Source organism: Nematolebias whitei, chromosome 12 (assembly GCF_014905685.2).
Source record: "Nematolebias whitei isolate Nwh7 chromosome 12, NemWhi1, whole genome shotgun sequence".
In the NCBI taxonomy this organism is placed as follows: domain Eukaryota; kingdom Metazoa; phylum Chordata; class Actinopteri; order Cyprinodontiformes; family Rivulidae; genus Nematolebias; species Nematolebias whitei.
Genome location: NC_056509.1, coordinates 24,013,056 through 24,027,894, shown reverse-complemented (window position 1 = coordinate 24,027,894; position 14,839 = coordinate 24,013,056). Strand labels below are relative to the sequence as shown.

General features: G+C 39.9%; 1 protein-coding gene across 1 annotated transcript in view; it reads left to right on the top strand.

Moving 5' to 3' along the window:
* LOC119418463 (kelch-like protein 29) overlaps positions 1–14,839 on the top strand; it is a 405,803-nt gene that overhangs the window by 283,272 nt on the left and 107,692 nt on the right. The window contains exon 10 of the mRNA XM_037685752.1: positions 8,364–8,562. Within this exon, the coding sequence (XP_037541680.1) occupies positions 8,364–8,562 (199 nt within the window). The remainder of the gene's footprint in view (positions 1–8,363; positions 8,563–14,839) is intronic.

Sequence of the window (14,839 nt, the reverse complement as noted above, 5' to 3'; positions counted from 1 at the left end):
ACACGAACCTGGTAATAAGGCATGTCTGTACATTAAAAAAACAAGAATAATTATTAATCCATGTTTATTTTCAAATCAACACTTTAACGTTCACTTGTATCTAAGGAAGGCTGGGGAGGTAAAAAAAGATTAAGGGGTGGAATTAGGATAAGTTACAGCTCATGATCCATCAGAGCATCTCTGACACCTCGGCCCTGCTCTCCATCTTGCGGGACAGCGACCAGGATGGGCTGTGCGGCTGGTTCTGCTTCAAGTTCATGTAGGTCATCCATTTTGGTTGTGTGTTGTTTTCCAGCTCTTCTTCTAATGCATGTTAGTGGTGCTTAGAAAAGAGCTTAATGTAGCACTACCGCCACCAGCTGGTAAGGTGCATTGATATTAATAATCCGCCCACTAGAGGTGAACAATCCGCCCACTAGAGGTGAACAATCCGCCCACTAAACGGGAACTATAGGCAAAGGTGAGACACAAAAATAGAGGTCCCACTAGAACCGGACACAACAGGCTACAACAAGAACCAGACCTGTGGATAAGGGGCTTAGGAGATCCAAATACTCAGGTAGGTCTCAGGAGGTTCACTGGAAAAATCACAGAAGATGGGTAAGTAATCACAAGGCTTAGAGATTCACAAAAGGCTACGGTCGTTTTCACACCAGATAGTCCGGTAGACTCGGTTCAGTTCGGGACCAATATTTATGAGCTTTTGTTTACATTTGAGCTGGTGCGTTTGCATTCACACTGCACTGTGCAGTCGAGTCAACCTGTTGAACCAACCTATTCCCCCGCTCGTCTGTGGGGGCGCTGCACCAAGAACTACTGAAAGAAACAACACAAAAACCTCTGAAGACACGTCTTCTTCTTCTTCTGTAAATAAAAATAAAAACAAAGTGGCATCAAGTTTTAGCAGTTTTAGGAGTTATATTTTGTCATTTTTCAAAAATGGACTTAGCATGAGCAGAAGATGAGACAGAAGACCATGGAGAATATTTTTTTTTCCACACAAGCAGCTGACGGCTCCATATAAGGTCAGAGAAATGCGTGTTTGTTTACCCTGCGGAGCGGGGTCCAGTCTGTTTGCATTCACACTGTACTCGAACCACGCTGGAGTTCGCTTCTACCGGACCAAGACCTAGGTTTTAGCCCGGGCCAGAGTTTGCCTTTTTGTTCTGTGACAGAGTTCGATGGCGTGTTCACACCTCCCTAAACGAACCGGACTTTCTAGGAAAACGAGCTAGAGTTCGATTAAAGTGGACTAAACAGGGCTGGTGTGAATGTACCCTAAGAGCATGAACCATAAGCAGGGTAATGCTCCAGCACTGAAGGAGAGTCATCAACTGCCTTATATACGTCTGGAGCCACATCAGGACACATTGTCTGCAGGTGGGGAAGTATGGTGCCCTCTGGTGATCATTGGAACAGGAACTCCCACAAACGGTGCATACACCTGATGCTTTTGAACCATATGAGACAAACTTTATTCAGCGTATTGCCTGCATTTAAACCAGAACCCTTTTCTCAGTGAGAATACAGTCCGAGTTCAGGATTTATTCAGTTTGCCATGTATTTAAAAGTAAATGACCTTATCCGTCTGACTCATTGATGTTATTGTGAAGCACTTTGGTGACAGCTTCTGTTTTAAATAAGCTCTATAAATAAAGTTGACTTGACTTGACACATTTTTCTGGAGGGACTTTGGCCAATTCTTCTTCACAACTTTGCGTCAGCTTATTGAACGTTAACATTACTTTGTGCAGACTTCTTATCTTACCACAGCATTTCAGCTGACAGGAGGTTTTGGATTTTGATTGAATCATCGCAACATCTCTTTTTTACTTTTCATAGTTTAATTATGCTGATTTATCTTGTTGCATGACCCAGTTAGTGCCAAGCTACAGCTGTCTGACAGATGGCCTCACATTCAACATGTAAATACTTCGGTGTGCAGAGGATTTAACATACGCCGACCAGGTGTTTGTGTCAAATTTTTAGGTCAGTATTTGGAAAAATGACTGTTAGAGCCATTTTTTTAAGGTCAGCTGCTTGTAGCGGCCATCTTGAATTGGGTTGACTCCAAAAGTTGATCTGTTTAGATGTTCATCCAGTGGGTATTTTAAGTTTTATGAGACATTTGTCTAGTAGTTTGTCAGGTTTTTATATTCTAAATTATGTTATCATATTTTACTAACCTATACATAAACTCACATACATGTGTAAAAATATTATCACCCACCTTTCAGTTTTTGGCAGCAGGTGATTATAAGGATTCAAGTTTATTTGTCATATACACCACATGTGGTACATTTGGTGGAATGAAATTTTGTACACAAGGTCCCAGTTACATCCAACAAAAGTATTAAAATGTAAAGAAAAACAGTAATAAGATCTAAGATATGAACTAAGAAAAATGTTAACTAAAAATACACTAAGCACTAGTAGTATTAAAAAAACATTACGCCGAACAGTAGCATGAACATGAGTCTGTGTGAGCAAATGAGCACAAATGAACACATCAGTATGAAACAGATCAGCAGCAACATAATGTGATTTTTTTCACAGTGATTATTCTGGTTAGAGATTCATGAGTCTAACAGCCTCAGGGTAGAAGCTGTTCCTCAGTCTAGTGGTTCTACACTTAATGCTCCTCAACCTCCTCCCTGAGGGGAGCGGGGCAAAAAGTGAGTGTGCTGGGTGAGTGGGGTCCTTCATGATGCAGGTGGCCCTCTTCCTGCATCTGGAGGTGTAGATGTCTGTGATGGTGGGGAGGCTGCATAAGGTAAGTGAGGTTGTGGCTGACATGGCGAACAGCAGCAGAAGTTCAGAGCTCTAAGCCTGAAGCTTAGGCGCTCCATTTGAGAGAGACATGAATAAGTAACTACTGGGCAAATGTTCCAATATACGTTGTTTAATTGAAAGTCCTCGCTAATGTAAAGCTCAGAAGTCTTTATAAACGAGTTTATCAGGACTCTACGGAGCTTGCATTGACAGCTCCTCCTTTTGGCTTCCTTCGTTTGTGCTTCGAGCAACTGCGAGTGCTTACGTGGCTATTGAGCTGTTTGTTTGATAGACTGTGCTGTGAGCATTCGAGGATGAATGAGTCACACAGTCCCAGTTGCAGGACAGAGTTTGCCTCCGAGCGTGCTCGTGGACAGGAAATGTCATCAGCAGATTGCTCCATCTCTTGTGGAACCATCACATGTTCTGCTTCATCTCCTTGTGTTCTCCACACTGCTCCTAATCGTGTTGTTTTTTGCATCTTTGGCAGTCATCGCTGCTCTTTTATTGCCCCCTCTGTGTCCTCGCATGTCCTCCCATCTTATATTTTTCTATCCTGGCAACCCCTTTCCTTACATCTCTGTTCTTTTTGTTCCCCCCTTGCTGTTTTTTGTCAGATGAGTCCCTGACATTGCTGGAGAACAAACACTGGTAAAAAGGGCTCAGGTGGGGGAGAGGAGCTGCCTTGGCAGAATGTCTGCTTATTATTTGCTCTCCCCTGAATGATGTTTCTCCAAGTCTGTTGTTTTTGTCGCTCTCCCCGTGCGTCTCGGACACTTCGTTCTGAGCCGAAGGGTCAGCGAGGTCAGCCCCCACCCAGCTCTCTGTCGCTTTGTCCATGCTTGTTTACAGCTTTTACTGTCGACATGGATGAGACTCCCATAGGGACACACGTACACTTGTACACACAGTGGGGAATAAAAAAAGTCACTCTGCTGCTGGAGCTATAAACAAGGTTGCCTTGGAAACACTCTGTCCTGCTACTGTGTCCAAACAGCTATATAAATATTTGCACATCCTTAGAGGAAAAACCAGCATACATCTACAACCCAAATTTAAAAAATGTTGGGGCATTGTGTGAAATGGAAAAAAATAATAATTTGTGAATTTCATAAACTTTTGATTTATTCACAATGGAACATAATAAATGCATCAAATGTCTAAACTAAGAAATTGTACAATTTTTAGGAAAGTAAAAGTAATTTTAAGTTTGACAGCAACACATCGCAAAAAAAGGGGCAAAAGAGGCAACAACTGCCTGTAAAAGTAAGTGGCAAGAAACAGCTGGAGGAGTATTTGGCAATTAATTGGATTATTTTACAACAGGTCAGTAAGAGGATTGGATATTAATTAAGCATTTTAAATAGGCTGAATCTTTTAGAAGTAAAGATGGGTAGAGGTTCACCAGACTGAAACAAAACAAAATAAACCATTTAGTGGAACAATTTCAGAATAACGTTCCTCAAGCAAAAAAAAAAACCACTTTGAACATGCCATCATATGCAGTTAATAATATCACTTAACAATGCCAAATATCTGGAGGTGTCTCTGCCCCCAAACAACAAGACCTAAAGTCAGTATTGGAGGACTGTAATCTTTGGCTCCTCAGGCAGCACTGAGGGCTCAAAGATTACTGATTGGGCTCAGAAACCTATACATAAATCATAGTCTGATAACCTTAATTTGCAGTGCCAACCACAGATGCAGGTTAAAGCTCTATCCTGCAAAAGTAGTGATTGGTAAACACCATACAGAAATGTCACCATCTTGTCCAAATATCCATGATATGGATATATGATATGATGCATGCTCAATAATCCAGGTAGAAAAATCTAAAAAAAAGTTAAGTCCGGTCCTCTGGACGGGTTCAAAAAAACAAAAAACTTGTTAGGCTGATGGTCCTCCTTGATCACGTGAACAGCTTGTTTCTAATGTCAACAACAAACTGGTTGATTCACTATGAGAAGGTGCAATTTATAAGACTGAGCTGAATACAGCTCCTCAGACTGAAGAAGTCTTTCAGATGAAAGACGAAACATTTCTACATTTTTTTTTTTTTTTTAACCCGTCCAGAGGATCTGACTTAACTTTTTTTACATCTTGTCCAAAGCTAATTTAAAATGGCCTGAGGTAAAGATGGAAACTGTTCTCTGGTCAGACAAATTGCAATTTGTTCCAAACCACAAACACAACACCCTCCACACAGAAGAGGAGAGGGTTTGTTCAGACCATATAAAAGATTGCCTCTCTGATGGTATGGGGGTGCAATATTGCCTATGGTATGGACAGCTTTCACATTTGTAAAGGCACCACCAGGGCAGAAAAATATATTCAGTTTATTTAAACAAAATACTGTCTTTCATTTCAACATTTGACATGTTTACTGTGTTCCATTGTGAACATATGTTTTTTTTTCTTTCTTTCAGATTTGCTTAGATCATTGCTTTCTGCTTTTCTTTACCTTTTTAAACATCCTTTTTTTTCTGTATTGATGTTGTAAATACAGGTATTTACACTGCAATAGTTCAATATTTTCACCTCCCCCTCCCAAAAGTTTTAATCATCATAAACCAGTTCCTCACTGTGTGTAAATTAAAAGAAACCTTTGGGCTAAAAATTGAGTCAAATTAATCTTTATTATATCGCCTCTGCTTAAACTTCCCCTTCCCCCTTCAAAAAAGAAATCTTGCTGATGGCGCTGCAGTCTTTTGGCTTGAATGGGTTATGATTAGGAGCAGCTGGGTCTTAATTTAGTTGCAGAGAAAAGAAAAAAAAGATACAACATATTTTTGTCTGATGAAAGATTTAATTTGGAAACTGGGGGGTGGGGGGGATCCTCCGAAGCAGAGGGTGGAAGTAGGATACCCCCCGCTGCTTCGTTTGAGCTCTCACTGCGAAACTAAACTCACATATGAAAGCGAGACTGCATGGATCCTACTGAAAACTTTTCAAAATGTCACTTCTGGTTCCTCCTTCGCTGTGAGTCTGTTTCTGTAGCAGAATTAAAAAGCAAGCGTCCCAAGTTGTTGTATTTTTTTAGTTGTAGGAGTTTAGGTTTCGTCTTTTTTTTTTTTAAATGAATATGTCTAATGGTAAATTTAGAAATGTTCGTCTGGTTTTCAGGCGACATTTTATCCTTTGTCTCTCCTTGTTTGAGCATCTTGTCCTGTGAATATAAAAAAGTGTGACGTGGAGTAATGAACTGAAGCTTTGAGGGTCTGACACAGACTGTGACTAAATTAATGCTCTCGCTGCTGTCACGTTTCCACACGCTAATAGACCAGATTTGTATTCAACATGCTTCTATTTTTTTCTTTGAGATTATTATAAAAATTGACATTTGAACTGCAAAAGTAAACAAACGAAAGGCCGAGCATTTCATATCGCCTGCTGCCTTTTCTGAGTGTTTAAATCATGATAATATAGCGTTGAGAAATGACTGATTTGTAGCTGTTTGAGTTAAAGCTTGAAAATAACTTTATGCTCCATCTCAACGTCTCACACTGAGTGTTGTGAATCACACTCAGCTTCTACCACATCAAAATTTAGCTCAATCTCTGAGATTAACTGTTATAGCCGCCAAGGTTCATGCTCAATAATCCAGGTAAAAGTCCAACAATGTTCAGTCAGGTTGAGCATGAACTTTGGTGTTTTGAACCACGGTCTCAGAGGAGTTGACGGGGGAGAGGGCAAGCCCTGGAGGCCATCTTAGCACCAGCAAACTGGTTTTGCCACTAGGGTGTGCTGTTTGTGGAACTCTGTTTGTTTGGTGGCCCCTCAGATTTGAAGAAGTCCTTTTGATAAAGGATGAAACGTCTTGCCAAAAAAATAAACCGTCCAGATGACCTGACTGAACATTGTTGAGTTAAAGCCATTTTTTTGTGAAGTCTAGGTTTGATCAGCTACGACAGCCATCTTGAATCGTGTTTATTCTAAAAGTTAGTCAGTTGTAGATGTACACCCAATCAGTACAGTAGTCCCTCGCTACTTCACGGTTCGCTTATCGCGGACTCACACTGTCGCGGTTTTTCAAAATAAGATTAGACATTACACACAACTGGCTGATTGACGGATGAGCTGCACGATCAGCACGGAGTTTTTATTTAAAATAAATTATTTAAAAGTATTTCACACCTCCTGCAGCTTTGTGCAGCCCTTACTGCATGATAAACTTTCTGCTGCAGCTGATCAGCTGCTCTCCGTGCATGAGCAGCTGTTCACCGTGCAGAGTGGAGAAGTGGGTGTGGCCAAGAGTGGCAGAGGAGGCAGGGAACTGAAATCATGACATTTTGTGCTCGTTTAGAGCGTTTAGAGTTTAGAAACATTGTTTAGAATATTGCAAAAGTGTGGGAAGGGTTTAAAACAACTTTTTATATATATATATATATATATATATATATATATATATATATATATATACACACACACACACACACACAACTGTGTTGTGGAACAGTTTAAAACAACTAAGTGAATCAAGTACAACATTATCTGTATTTAAAAGAAAGTTGCAACAAAGTTTATAATTTTTTTTACACATTTGTTTTATTTTTTTATTATTTATTATTTTTGGCTAATAAAAATTTATTATGAACTATTATCTATTGCTTTGGTGTGTATTTGTGTGTGTTTAAAGTAAGATGTAAGCTCATGTATAAAGCTTTTATGATTTTTTTTTTTTTAGAGGAGGGAGGCACTTGTAAGACCATTTTGGGTTTTTATGACCTCTCCTGCACATTTTTTTTAAATCTTTTCCGTTATGTGTATTGTTTTTTTTTTGCACACCCCCCCCCCCCCCCCCCCCCAAAAAAAAAACAAAAGTACTACTTACTACTTTTTCTAATATTCCTATTTCGCAGTTTTTCACTTATCACGGATCTTCAGTGTACGGATCCCCGCGATAAATGAGGGAATACTGTACGGTCTAAATGTTTCTATCAGTGGTTTATTAGATACAGAAAAACGGGGTTGACTTCAACAGTTGTTATTAAAGTTTCAAGCAAACACTCCTCACAATTACTGGTAGTAGCTTTTGGAACATGTGTTGGTAATAACCCTTGGCTTGTATACCACCGAACTGTAGCCCAATGTCTGTAAAATGGTATAAATGAGAGTAATTTTTGAGTTTATTAAGCTCTGTTGACCATGGCAGACATCTTGAATTAGGTTGGCTGTAAAAGTTAGTGGTGGAAGGACAGCCAATAATGATTCCCTGGAAGTTTCATAACCTGTGGTTTATGAACATAAACTCCCAACTTCTTAATGTCTAAATTTAAAACAAAGATGTTATGTAACCTGTTAGCACTTAAAATATGTATAATAGAGCATTGTCATCTACAACCATACTAAAGTTTTGCTCAGTATCTTTAAAAAATGTCAGTTTTAGCCATTTTTTTAGGTTATGCTGACTATGGAAGCCATCTTGAGTTTGACTCCAAAGGTTTATCAGTTGTACATCCAGTTATTACTTTCTGCAAGTTTCAATAAAATTACCATCTGCCTTCACTTTTAAATAGTAGGCAATGAAAGACAGTTCTAAAACATTACGTAAGCTCTGGTGATCTTTATTTTTGTCTGTTTGTTCCTCTCAGCAATTGTCGGAGCTGCTGGCGGTGGTCCGTCTTCCCTTCATTCATCCATCCTACCTGCTTAACGTGGTGGACAACGAGGAGCTGATCAAATCATCGGAGGCGTGTCGTGATCTGGTCAACGAAGCCAAGCGCTACCACATGCTGCCCCATGCACGGCAAGACATGCAAACACCCAGGACCCGGCCCAGACTTTCTGCAGGTACACACACAAGATAAACTGCTTTGTGTCATCTTTTGGCTGGGCCATTCTGGAGTGCCCCACAGAAAACTATTCATACAATATTGTTGGTTTATCTGTGATCCCACACACAACCTGCATGTCTAATATTCATGGTTTACAGCATCAAAGAGGCACAGAGGTCATGCCTCCACAAGGAGACACTGACTTGTCAGCGTTGATTTTAAGTCCCAGAAACTGAAAATGCATAATTCAGAGCTTACTAATGTTTCTGTGAGTACTCTGAAACTGACTTACCAATAAGCAAAGAAAGTACATAAGTAAACCTTATTTATTGAGAGCACTTTTCACAGTATAAAACCCACAATGTACTTCACAGTACATTTAAACTAAATATACATGAAACATCAAATTGCAACGTTCTTTATTTGCCATTTGTACACAGACCAACAGTCCAGGGACACTGGAATTCTTGTGTAGAGCTCTCTGTCATAGTTAAAACACTGAAACAACACTAAATAAATAGAATAAAAACAGAAATAAAGTGGTTTATACCTACACTGTACAGAAATACCTACTTTCATTCCCATGTCACATAACTAGTGAAGTTAGGCAGTGTAGGGTTATTATTGCACCTGATCAGTAGTTTTGTTTTGCCATCAGCCTGACTGTGTCAGGGAAAAACTATTAAAAACATTAAAAAAAAAAACTGTGGGTGATGATGCTATCCTCTCTACTGTGTCTCAGGTTATATGAACATTTTTTGTGTCTGATAGGAGAGTGAGCTGGATGGAGTGAGTCTTTGATGATTCCAGCTGCTCTTTTTTGACAGCACTGTCCATACATCAAGTCCATGGATGGAAGTTTAAACAAAAATTAAACAAAGTGGTTTAAAAGCAAATCTAAAATATAAATTATTCTGATTTCAGCTTTTTTTCTCTTCATGGGTCGCCACAGCGAGTCATCCTTCTCCACCTCACTCTGTCCTCTGCGTCCTCTGTCCTCACTGCAACTACCTTCATGTCCTCTCTAATTACATCCATAGATCTCCTCTTTGGCCTTTCTTTTTGTCTTTTTCCTGGCAGCTGCATTTCTAACATCCTTCTACCAATATACCCATTGTCCCTCCTCTGGACATGTCCAAACATCTCAGTCTGGCCTCCCTAACTTTATCTCCCAGTTGTTCAAACTGTGCTGTACCTCTGATGATTTCATTCCTAATCTCATCCATCCTTGTCACTCCTCAGGAGAACTTCAACATCTTTATTTCTGCCACTTCCAGTTCTTTCTTCTGTCCTTTTGTCAATGTCCCTGTCTCCAGACCACACAATATAGCTGGTCTCACAACTGTCTTGTAAACTTTTCATTTGACCTTTGCTGACACCCTTTTGTCACAAATCACTCCTGAAACTTTTCTCCATCCACTCCATCCTGCCTGGACTCTCTTTTTCACCTCGTTACTACATTCCCCATTTTCCTGGATTATGGACCCCAAGTACCTGAAGTCCTGCACCTTTGTGACCTTCTCGTAGCCTCACTGTTCCACCGGCCTCCCTCTCATTCACACACATGTACTCTGTCTTACTAGGGATGGCTTTCATTCCTCTTCTTTCAAGTGCATACCTACACCTCTCCAAGTTTTCTTCCACCTGTTCCCTTATTCTCACCATAGAGCACAATGCCATTCGCAAACATCAGTGTCCACAGGGATTCCTGCTTGACCTCATCTGTTAGTTGGTCCAACACCAGATCAAACAAGAAGAGCCGATCCTTGATGCACTCCCACCTCCACCTTGAAGCTATAAGTCACTCCTACAGCACGTCTCACCACTGTCCTGCTGTCCTCATACATGTTCTGTACCAATCTAACATACTTCTCTGCCACTCCAGATTTCCTCATGCAATACCACACCTCCTCCCTCTACACCCTGTCATATGATTTTTCTAAATCCACAAAGACACAATGGAGTTCTTTCTGAACGCTGTACTTCTCCATCAGCATCCTCAAAGCAAAGATGGCATCTGTGGTGCTCTTTCTTGGCATGAAACCATACTGCTGCTCACAGATAGTCTCTCCCAACTCTCTCCCAGATCTTCATCATTATGGCTCATCAACTTAATTCCCCTGTAGTTGCTACAACTCTGTAAATGGTAAATGGACTGTACTTATATAGCGCCTTTCTATCTTATCAAGATACTCAAAGCACTTTACACTACAATCTGTGCCCTCATTTACCCATTCATACAGCACTCTACTAGATCTCTACAAAGCTAATTGAACAAATCATTCTAAAGAGATTAATCAGTGCTTTATCACATTCATACACCGATGGGACACACATCGGAGGCTATGAGGGGTTCAATATCTTGCCCAGGGACACTTCGGCACGTGACTGCTGGTGGATTCGAACCCCCAACTCTTGCATTGGAGGACGACTGCTTTAACCACTCAGCCACAGCCGCCCCTGTACATCACCCTTGTTCTTAAACATGGGCACCAGCACACTTCTCCATTCCTCAGGCATTTTCTCACCCTCAAATATGCCAGTGAATATTTGAGTCAAAAACCTCACTGCCATCTCTCCAAGACATTTCCAAACCTCCACTGGTATGTCATCAGGTCATTTTCTTTATTCTTTTCAGAGCTTTCAGAACGTCACCTTCACTAACATTTCCCACTTCCTGCTCCACAGTTTTTTTGACCTCTACTCATCTTTTTCCTTCATTCTCTTCATTCATTTGTTCCTCAAAGTAATCCTTCCATCTTCCCATCACACTCTCCTCATTTGTCAGAACACTACCATTCCTATATTTAATAAGCCTCAACTGCTGCACTTCCTTTCCAGCTTGATCCTTCTGTCTCGCCAATCGGTACAAGTCCTTCTCATCCTTTTTAGTGTCCAGTCTCCCATACAACTCATCGTACGCCCTCTGCTTTGCCTTAGCTACCTCTCTCTTTGCTCTACGTCTTATCTCCTTATGTTTCCGTCTCCTCTCTTTAGTCCTCTCACTGTCATATTTCTTCTTGGCTAACCTCTTTCTTTGAACGGCATCCTGCACTTCACTATTCCACCACCAAGTTTCCTCATCTTCCATTCTCTGTCCAGATGACACACCCAAGTACCTTCCTACCTGTCTCTATAATTACTGTTGCTGTTGTAGCCCATTCATTTGGAAGCTCTTTCTTACCACCCAGAGCCTCTCTGAATTTCTCATAACATTCTTCCTTCTTCAGCTTCAACCATTTGGACTTCTTCTCTAATTTTTCTATTTTTTCTTTTCTTCACAACAACAGTCATACTACACGCAACCATCCAATGCTGTCTGGCCACGCTCTCCCCTGCCACAACCTTACAGTCCCCAATCTCCCTCAGATTTCCTTTTCTTCACAGAATGTAGTCGACCTACGTACTCCTTCCTCCACTCTTATAGGTCACTCTATGTTCCTCCCTCTTGTGGAAAATAGGTGTTAACTACAACCTTTTCCATTCTCTTGGCAAAACCCACCATCTGTCCTTGTTGGTTACTTTCCTTGACACCAAACCCACCCACCACTTCCTCATCCCCTCTGTTTCCTTCACCAACATGTCTATTCAGGTCTGCTCTGATCACCACTCTTTCCTCCCTGGGGATACTCTATATCACTTCATCTAGATTTTTCCAAAATGTGTCTTTCTCCTCCACATCACATCTAACCTGTAGACCATAACCACTGGCAACATTCTGCATCAGACCATCTACGTCTACCTTCAGACACATCAACCTATCTAACACTCTTTTCACCTCTACTACATTATTTGCCAACTCCTCCTTCAGGACCATCCTCACTCCATTTCTCTTTCTATCCACACCATGGTAAAACTGTTTAAATCCTGCTCTAATGCTGCGAGCCTTGCTGATCTTCCACTTGGTCTCTTGGATACATAAAACGTATACCTTCCTTCTCTGCATCATGTCAGCCAGCTCTCTACATTTACCTGTCATTGTGCCTATGTTATGAGTTACCACCCTTAGTCCTATATTCTTGACTTTCCTCATTTCGGTTTGTCTCCTGATACTTTTCCCTCCTCGTTTGACGTATAAAATGCAAGCAAGTGAAAATACCAAGTTTGACAGTGTCTCTAAATAAATGAGTCTTCAGCTTCTTCTTAAAAAAAAATAATAATAATAAATATAACTGAAGACAGCACAAAGACAGAGGTGTTGTTTTCAACAACTCTGGAGCCACAGCTTTAAATTATTAGTCCCCTCTGGTCTTAAAACAACTCCACCAGCTGCCTTTGTCCAGATTACTGTCAGACTTTCCTTTTTTATATGCAACTAAACATGTGTGGTGCGTTTAAAGAAATAAGTTCTGTTTTGGCTTTTGGTTTTAGTTTGCCACCTTAACATTATCAGTGGCCAAAGGTTTAAATTAAAATTATGTTTCCAATTAGAGAAAGGACTTTAAGTCAGTTTTGATCAACTCTTGAAAATAATATTACCATACATCTCTTGCAAAATTGTGAAATTTGTTGTGATCAGTTAGTGCGTTTGGGCTGACTCTCAGCTACCACCACACCAGATTTGAGCTCCAAATCTGTGACATTGACTGGTTTATAGTTATTTTTGTTTGCTAAAATTGTTTATCTGTGGTGAATCTTTAAACATTATACTATAAGGAGCTATTTGGCAATTATGGGTTGAAAAATATTGACAAGACATAAGGTTTACAGCAAATCATCAAAACCACAAAGGCTTTTGTGACACAAAATCCTTCTTTTAAACAAATGATGTATGTTCTAACAACTTTTCATACTCTAATGGGACCCACTCTGGTGCTGTGCTTTCTAAAGAAGCCACTTCGTCATTTGCTTTTAAACTTCCAAATTGTTTAAAGACTGTTTGTTTACTGCCTTAAAATCACAGAATAATTTATGAGCGGCACCAGCAAATTGCTTTTGGTCATTAGTTATTTTTCGTTTTGTTTTTTGCTTTGTTTTTTTCCCCCCACGGGGTTGCCCAGGACCTTATTCTTTTCCCTGTAAAGAGCTTCCTAATTATACTGCCTGCATGGTATTATGAGTTTGAGCACACCTTACCGTTCAGCACAAGTTATTTTCTGCTTGGCAGAATAGGGATAATTGCCTAACAAATGGCACTTTACCGAGAGGTCGGTTTACTAGCCGGCATTGCTGTCCAGCCGCTGAGTTTATTTGCTAGTAAACAAACATTGGGAAAATTGTATTAGGTCAGTATTTGTGTACCTTTAATTGCCTTTAATGCAGTTGCGTGAGGCTTTATAAAGAGTCATTTGCCTCTTGAGAGGAGCCATTTGTTGCATTTCATGTGCTCTCCCTCATCCCGTTACTCATCCTCGATCCAGGAGCTTTCTTTGTCCTCCGCAGTTTCTTGAAGCGCTTCCTATAGCATCCATTTTATTGTTTTGTATGTGCATATCTTATGCCATTCCCATTATGCAGGCTGTGTGCACTGACTCACAGGAGCTTGTGGCTCTGTACAGCAGAAATGTAAAAATGCATAAATACTGCAGGGATGAATAGATTCATGATGCCTTTTACCTCAGGGGCTTATTGAATAAGATACTGTATGTACGAGTGTTTTTCCTGATTAGGTTTCAAACTCATCTCAAGCGAACGTTCTTATAAACAGTCTCGGTGCTTAGCAGCATTTCATCAGTTTTGTTTGGTTTATGTGTGCTTTAATGCACAGTGTGGATGCAAACATTTCTGTGTGATTGTGAGAATGCTGAGTCAGCATTCACACTTATTTTATTCAGTCATTTATCAAAACAATCGGCTCGATCAGGAACAATGTGCTTTGACTTCTAATATTTCTAACTTTATACATTTCAATATTTCAGTGTGACACCAACAATGTTTTTGCCTTTTTATAACTTTCTTATATTCATAATGGTACTGTTAAAAAATAAAACACATAGTCTTTTGCACAATGCAAAATAACAAACAATTCCATTTATATTTTCTGACTGACAGATTTCTTTCTTAAAGTGACGTTATTTCACTCAAAAGGCATTATATTTTAAAGATTTCAGCTCATTTAGTCATTTAATCCTTTTTATTTTTCATTTTTATTATTTATTGAATTACATTTATCACAATATAGTTACTTCACATTGTGGTTTCAAATGTGGACAAGCTCAGCACAGATAACTAAAACCTTGTTTTTAAGCTACAATGTGGTTTAGAATTGAAAAGTATATATATTTGTTGTAAACTGCACATGAAACTGATGCTCTCACAGAGACAACATGAGTTATTTTTTTTGGGGGGGAACC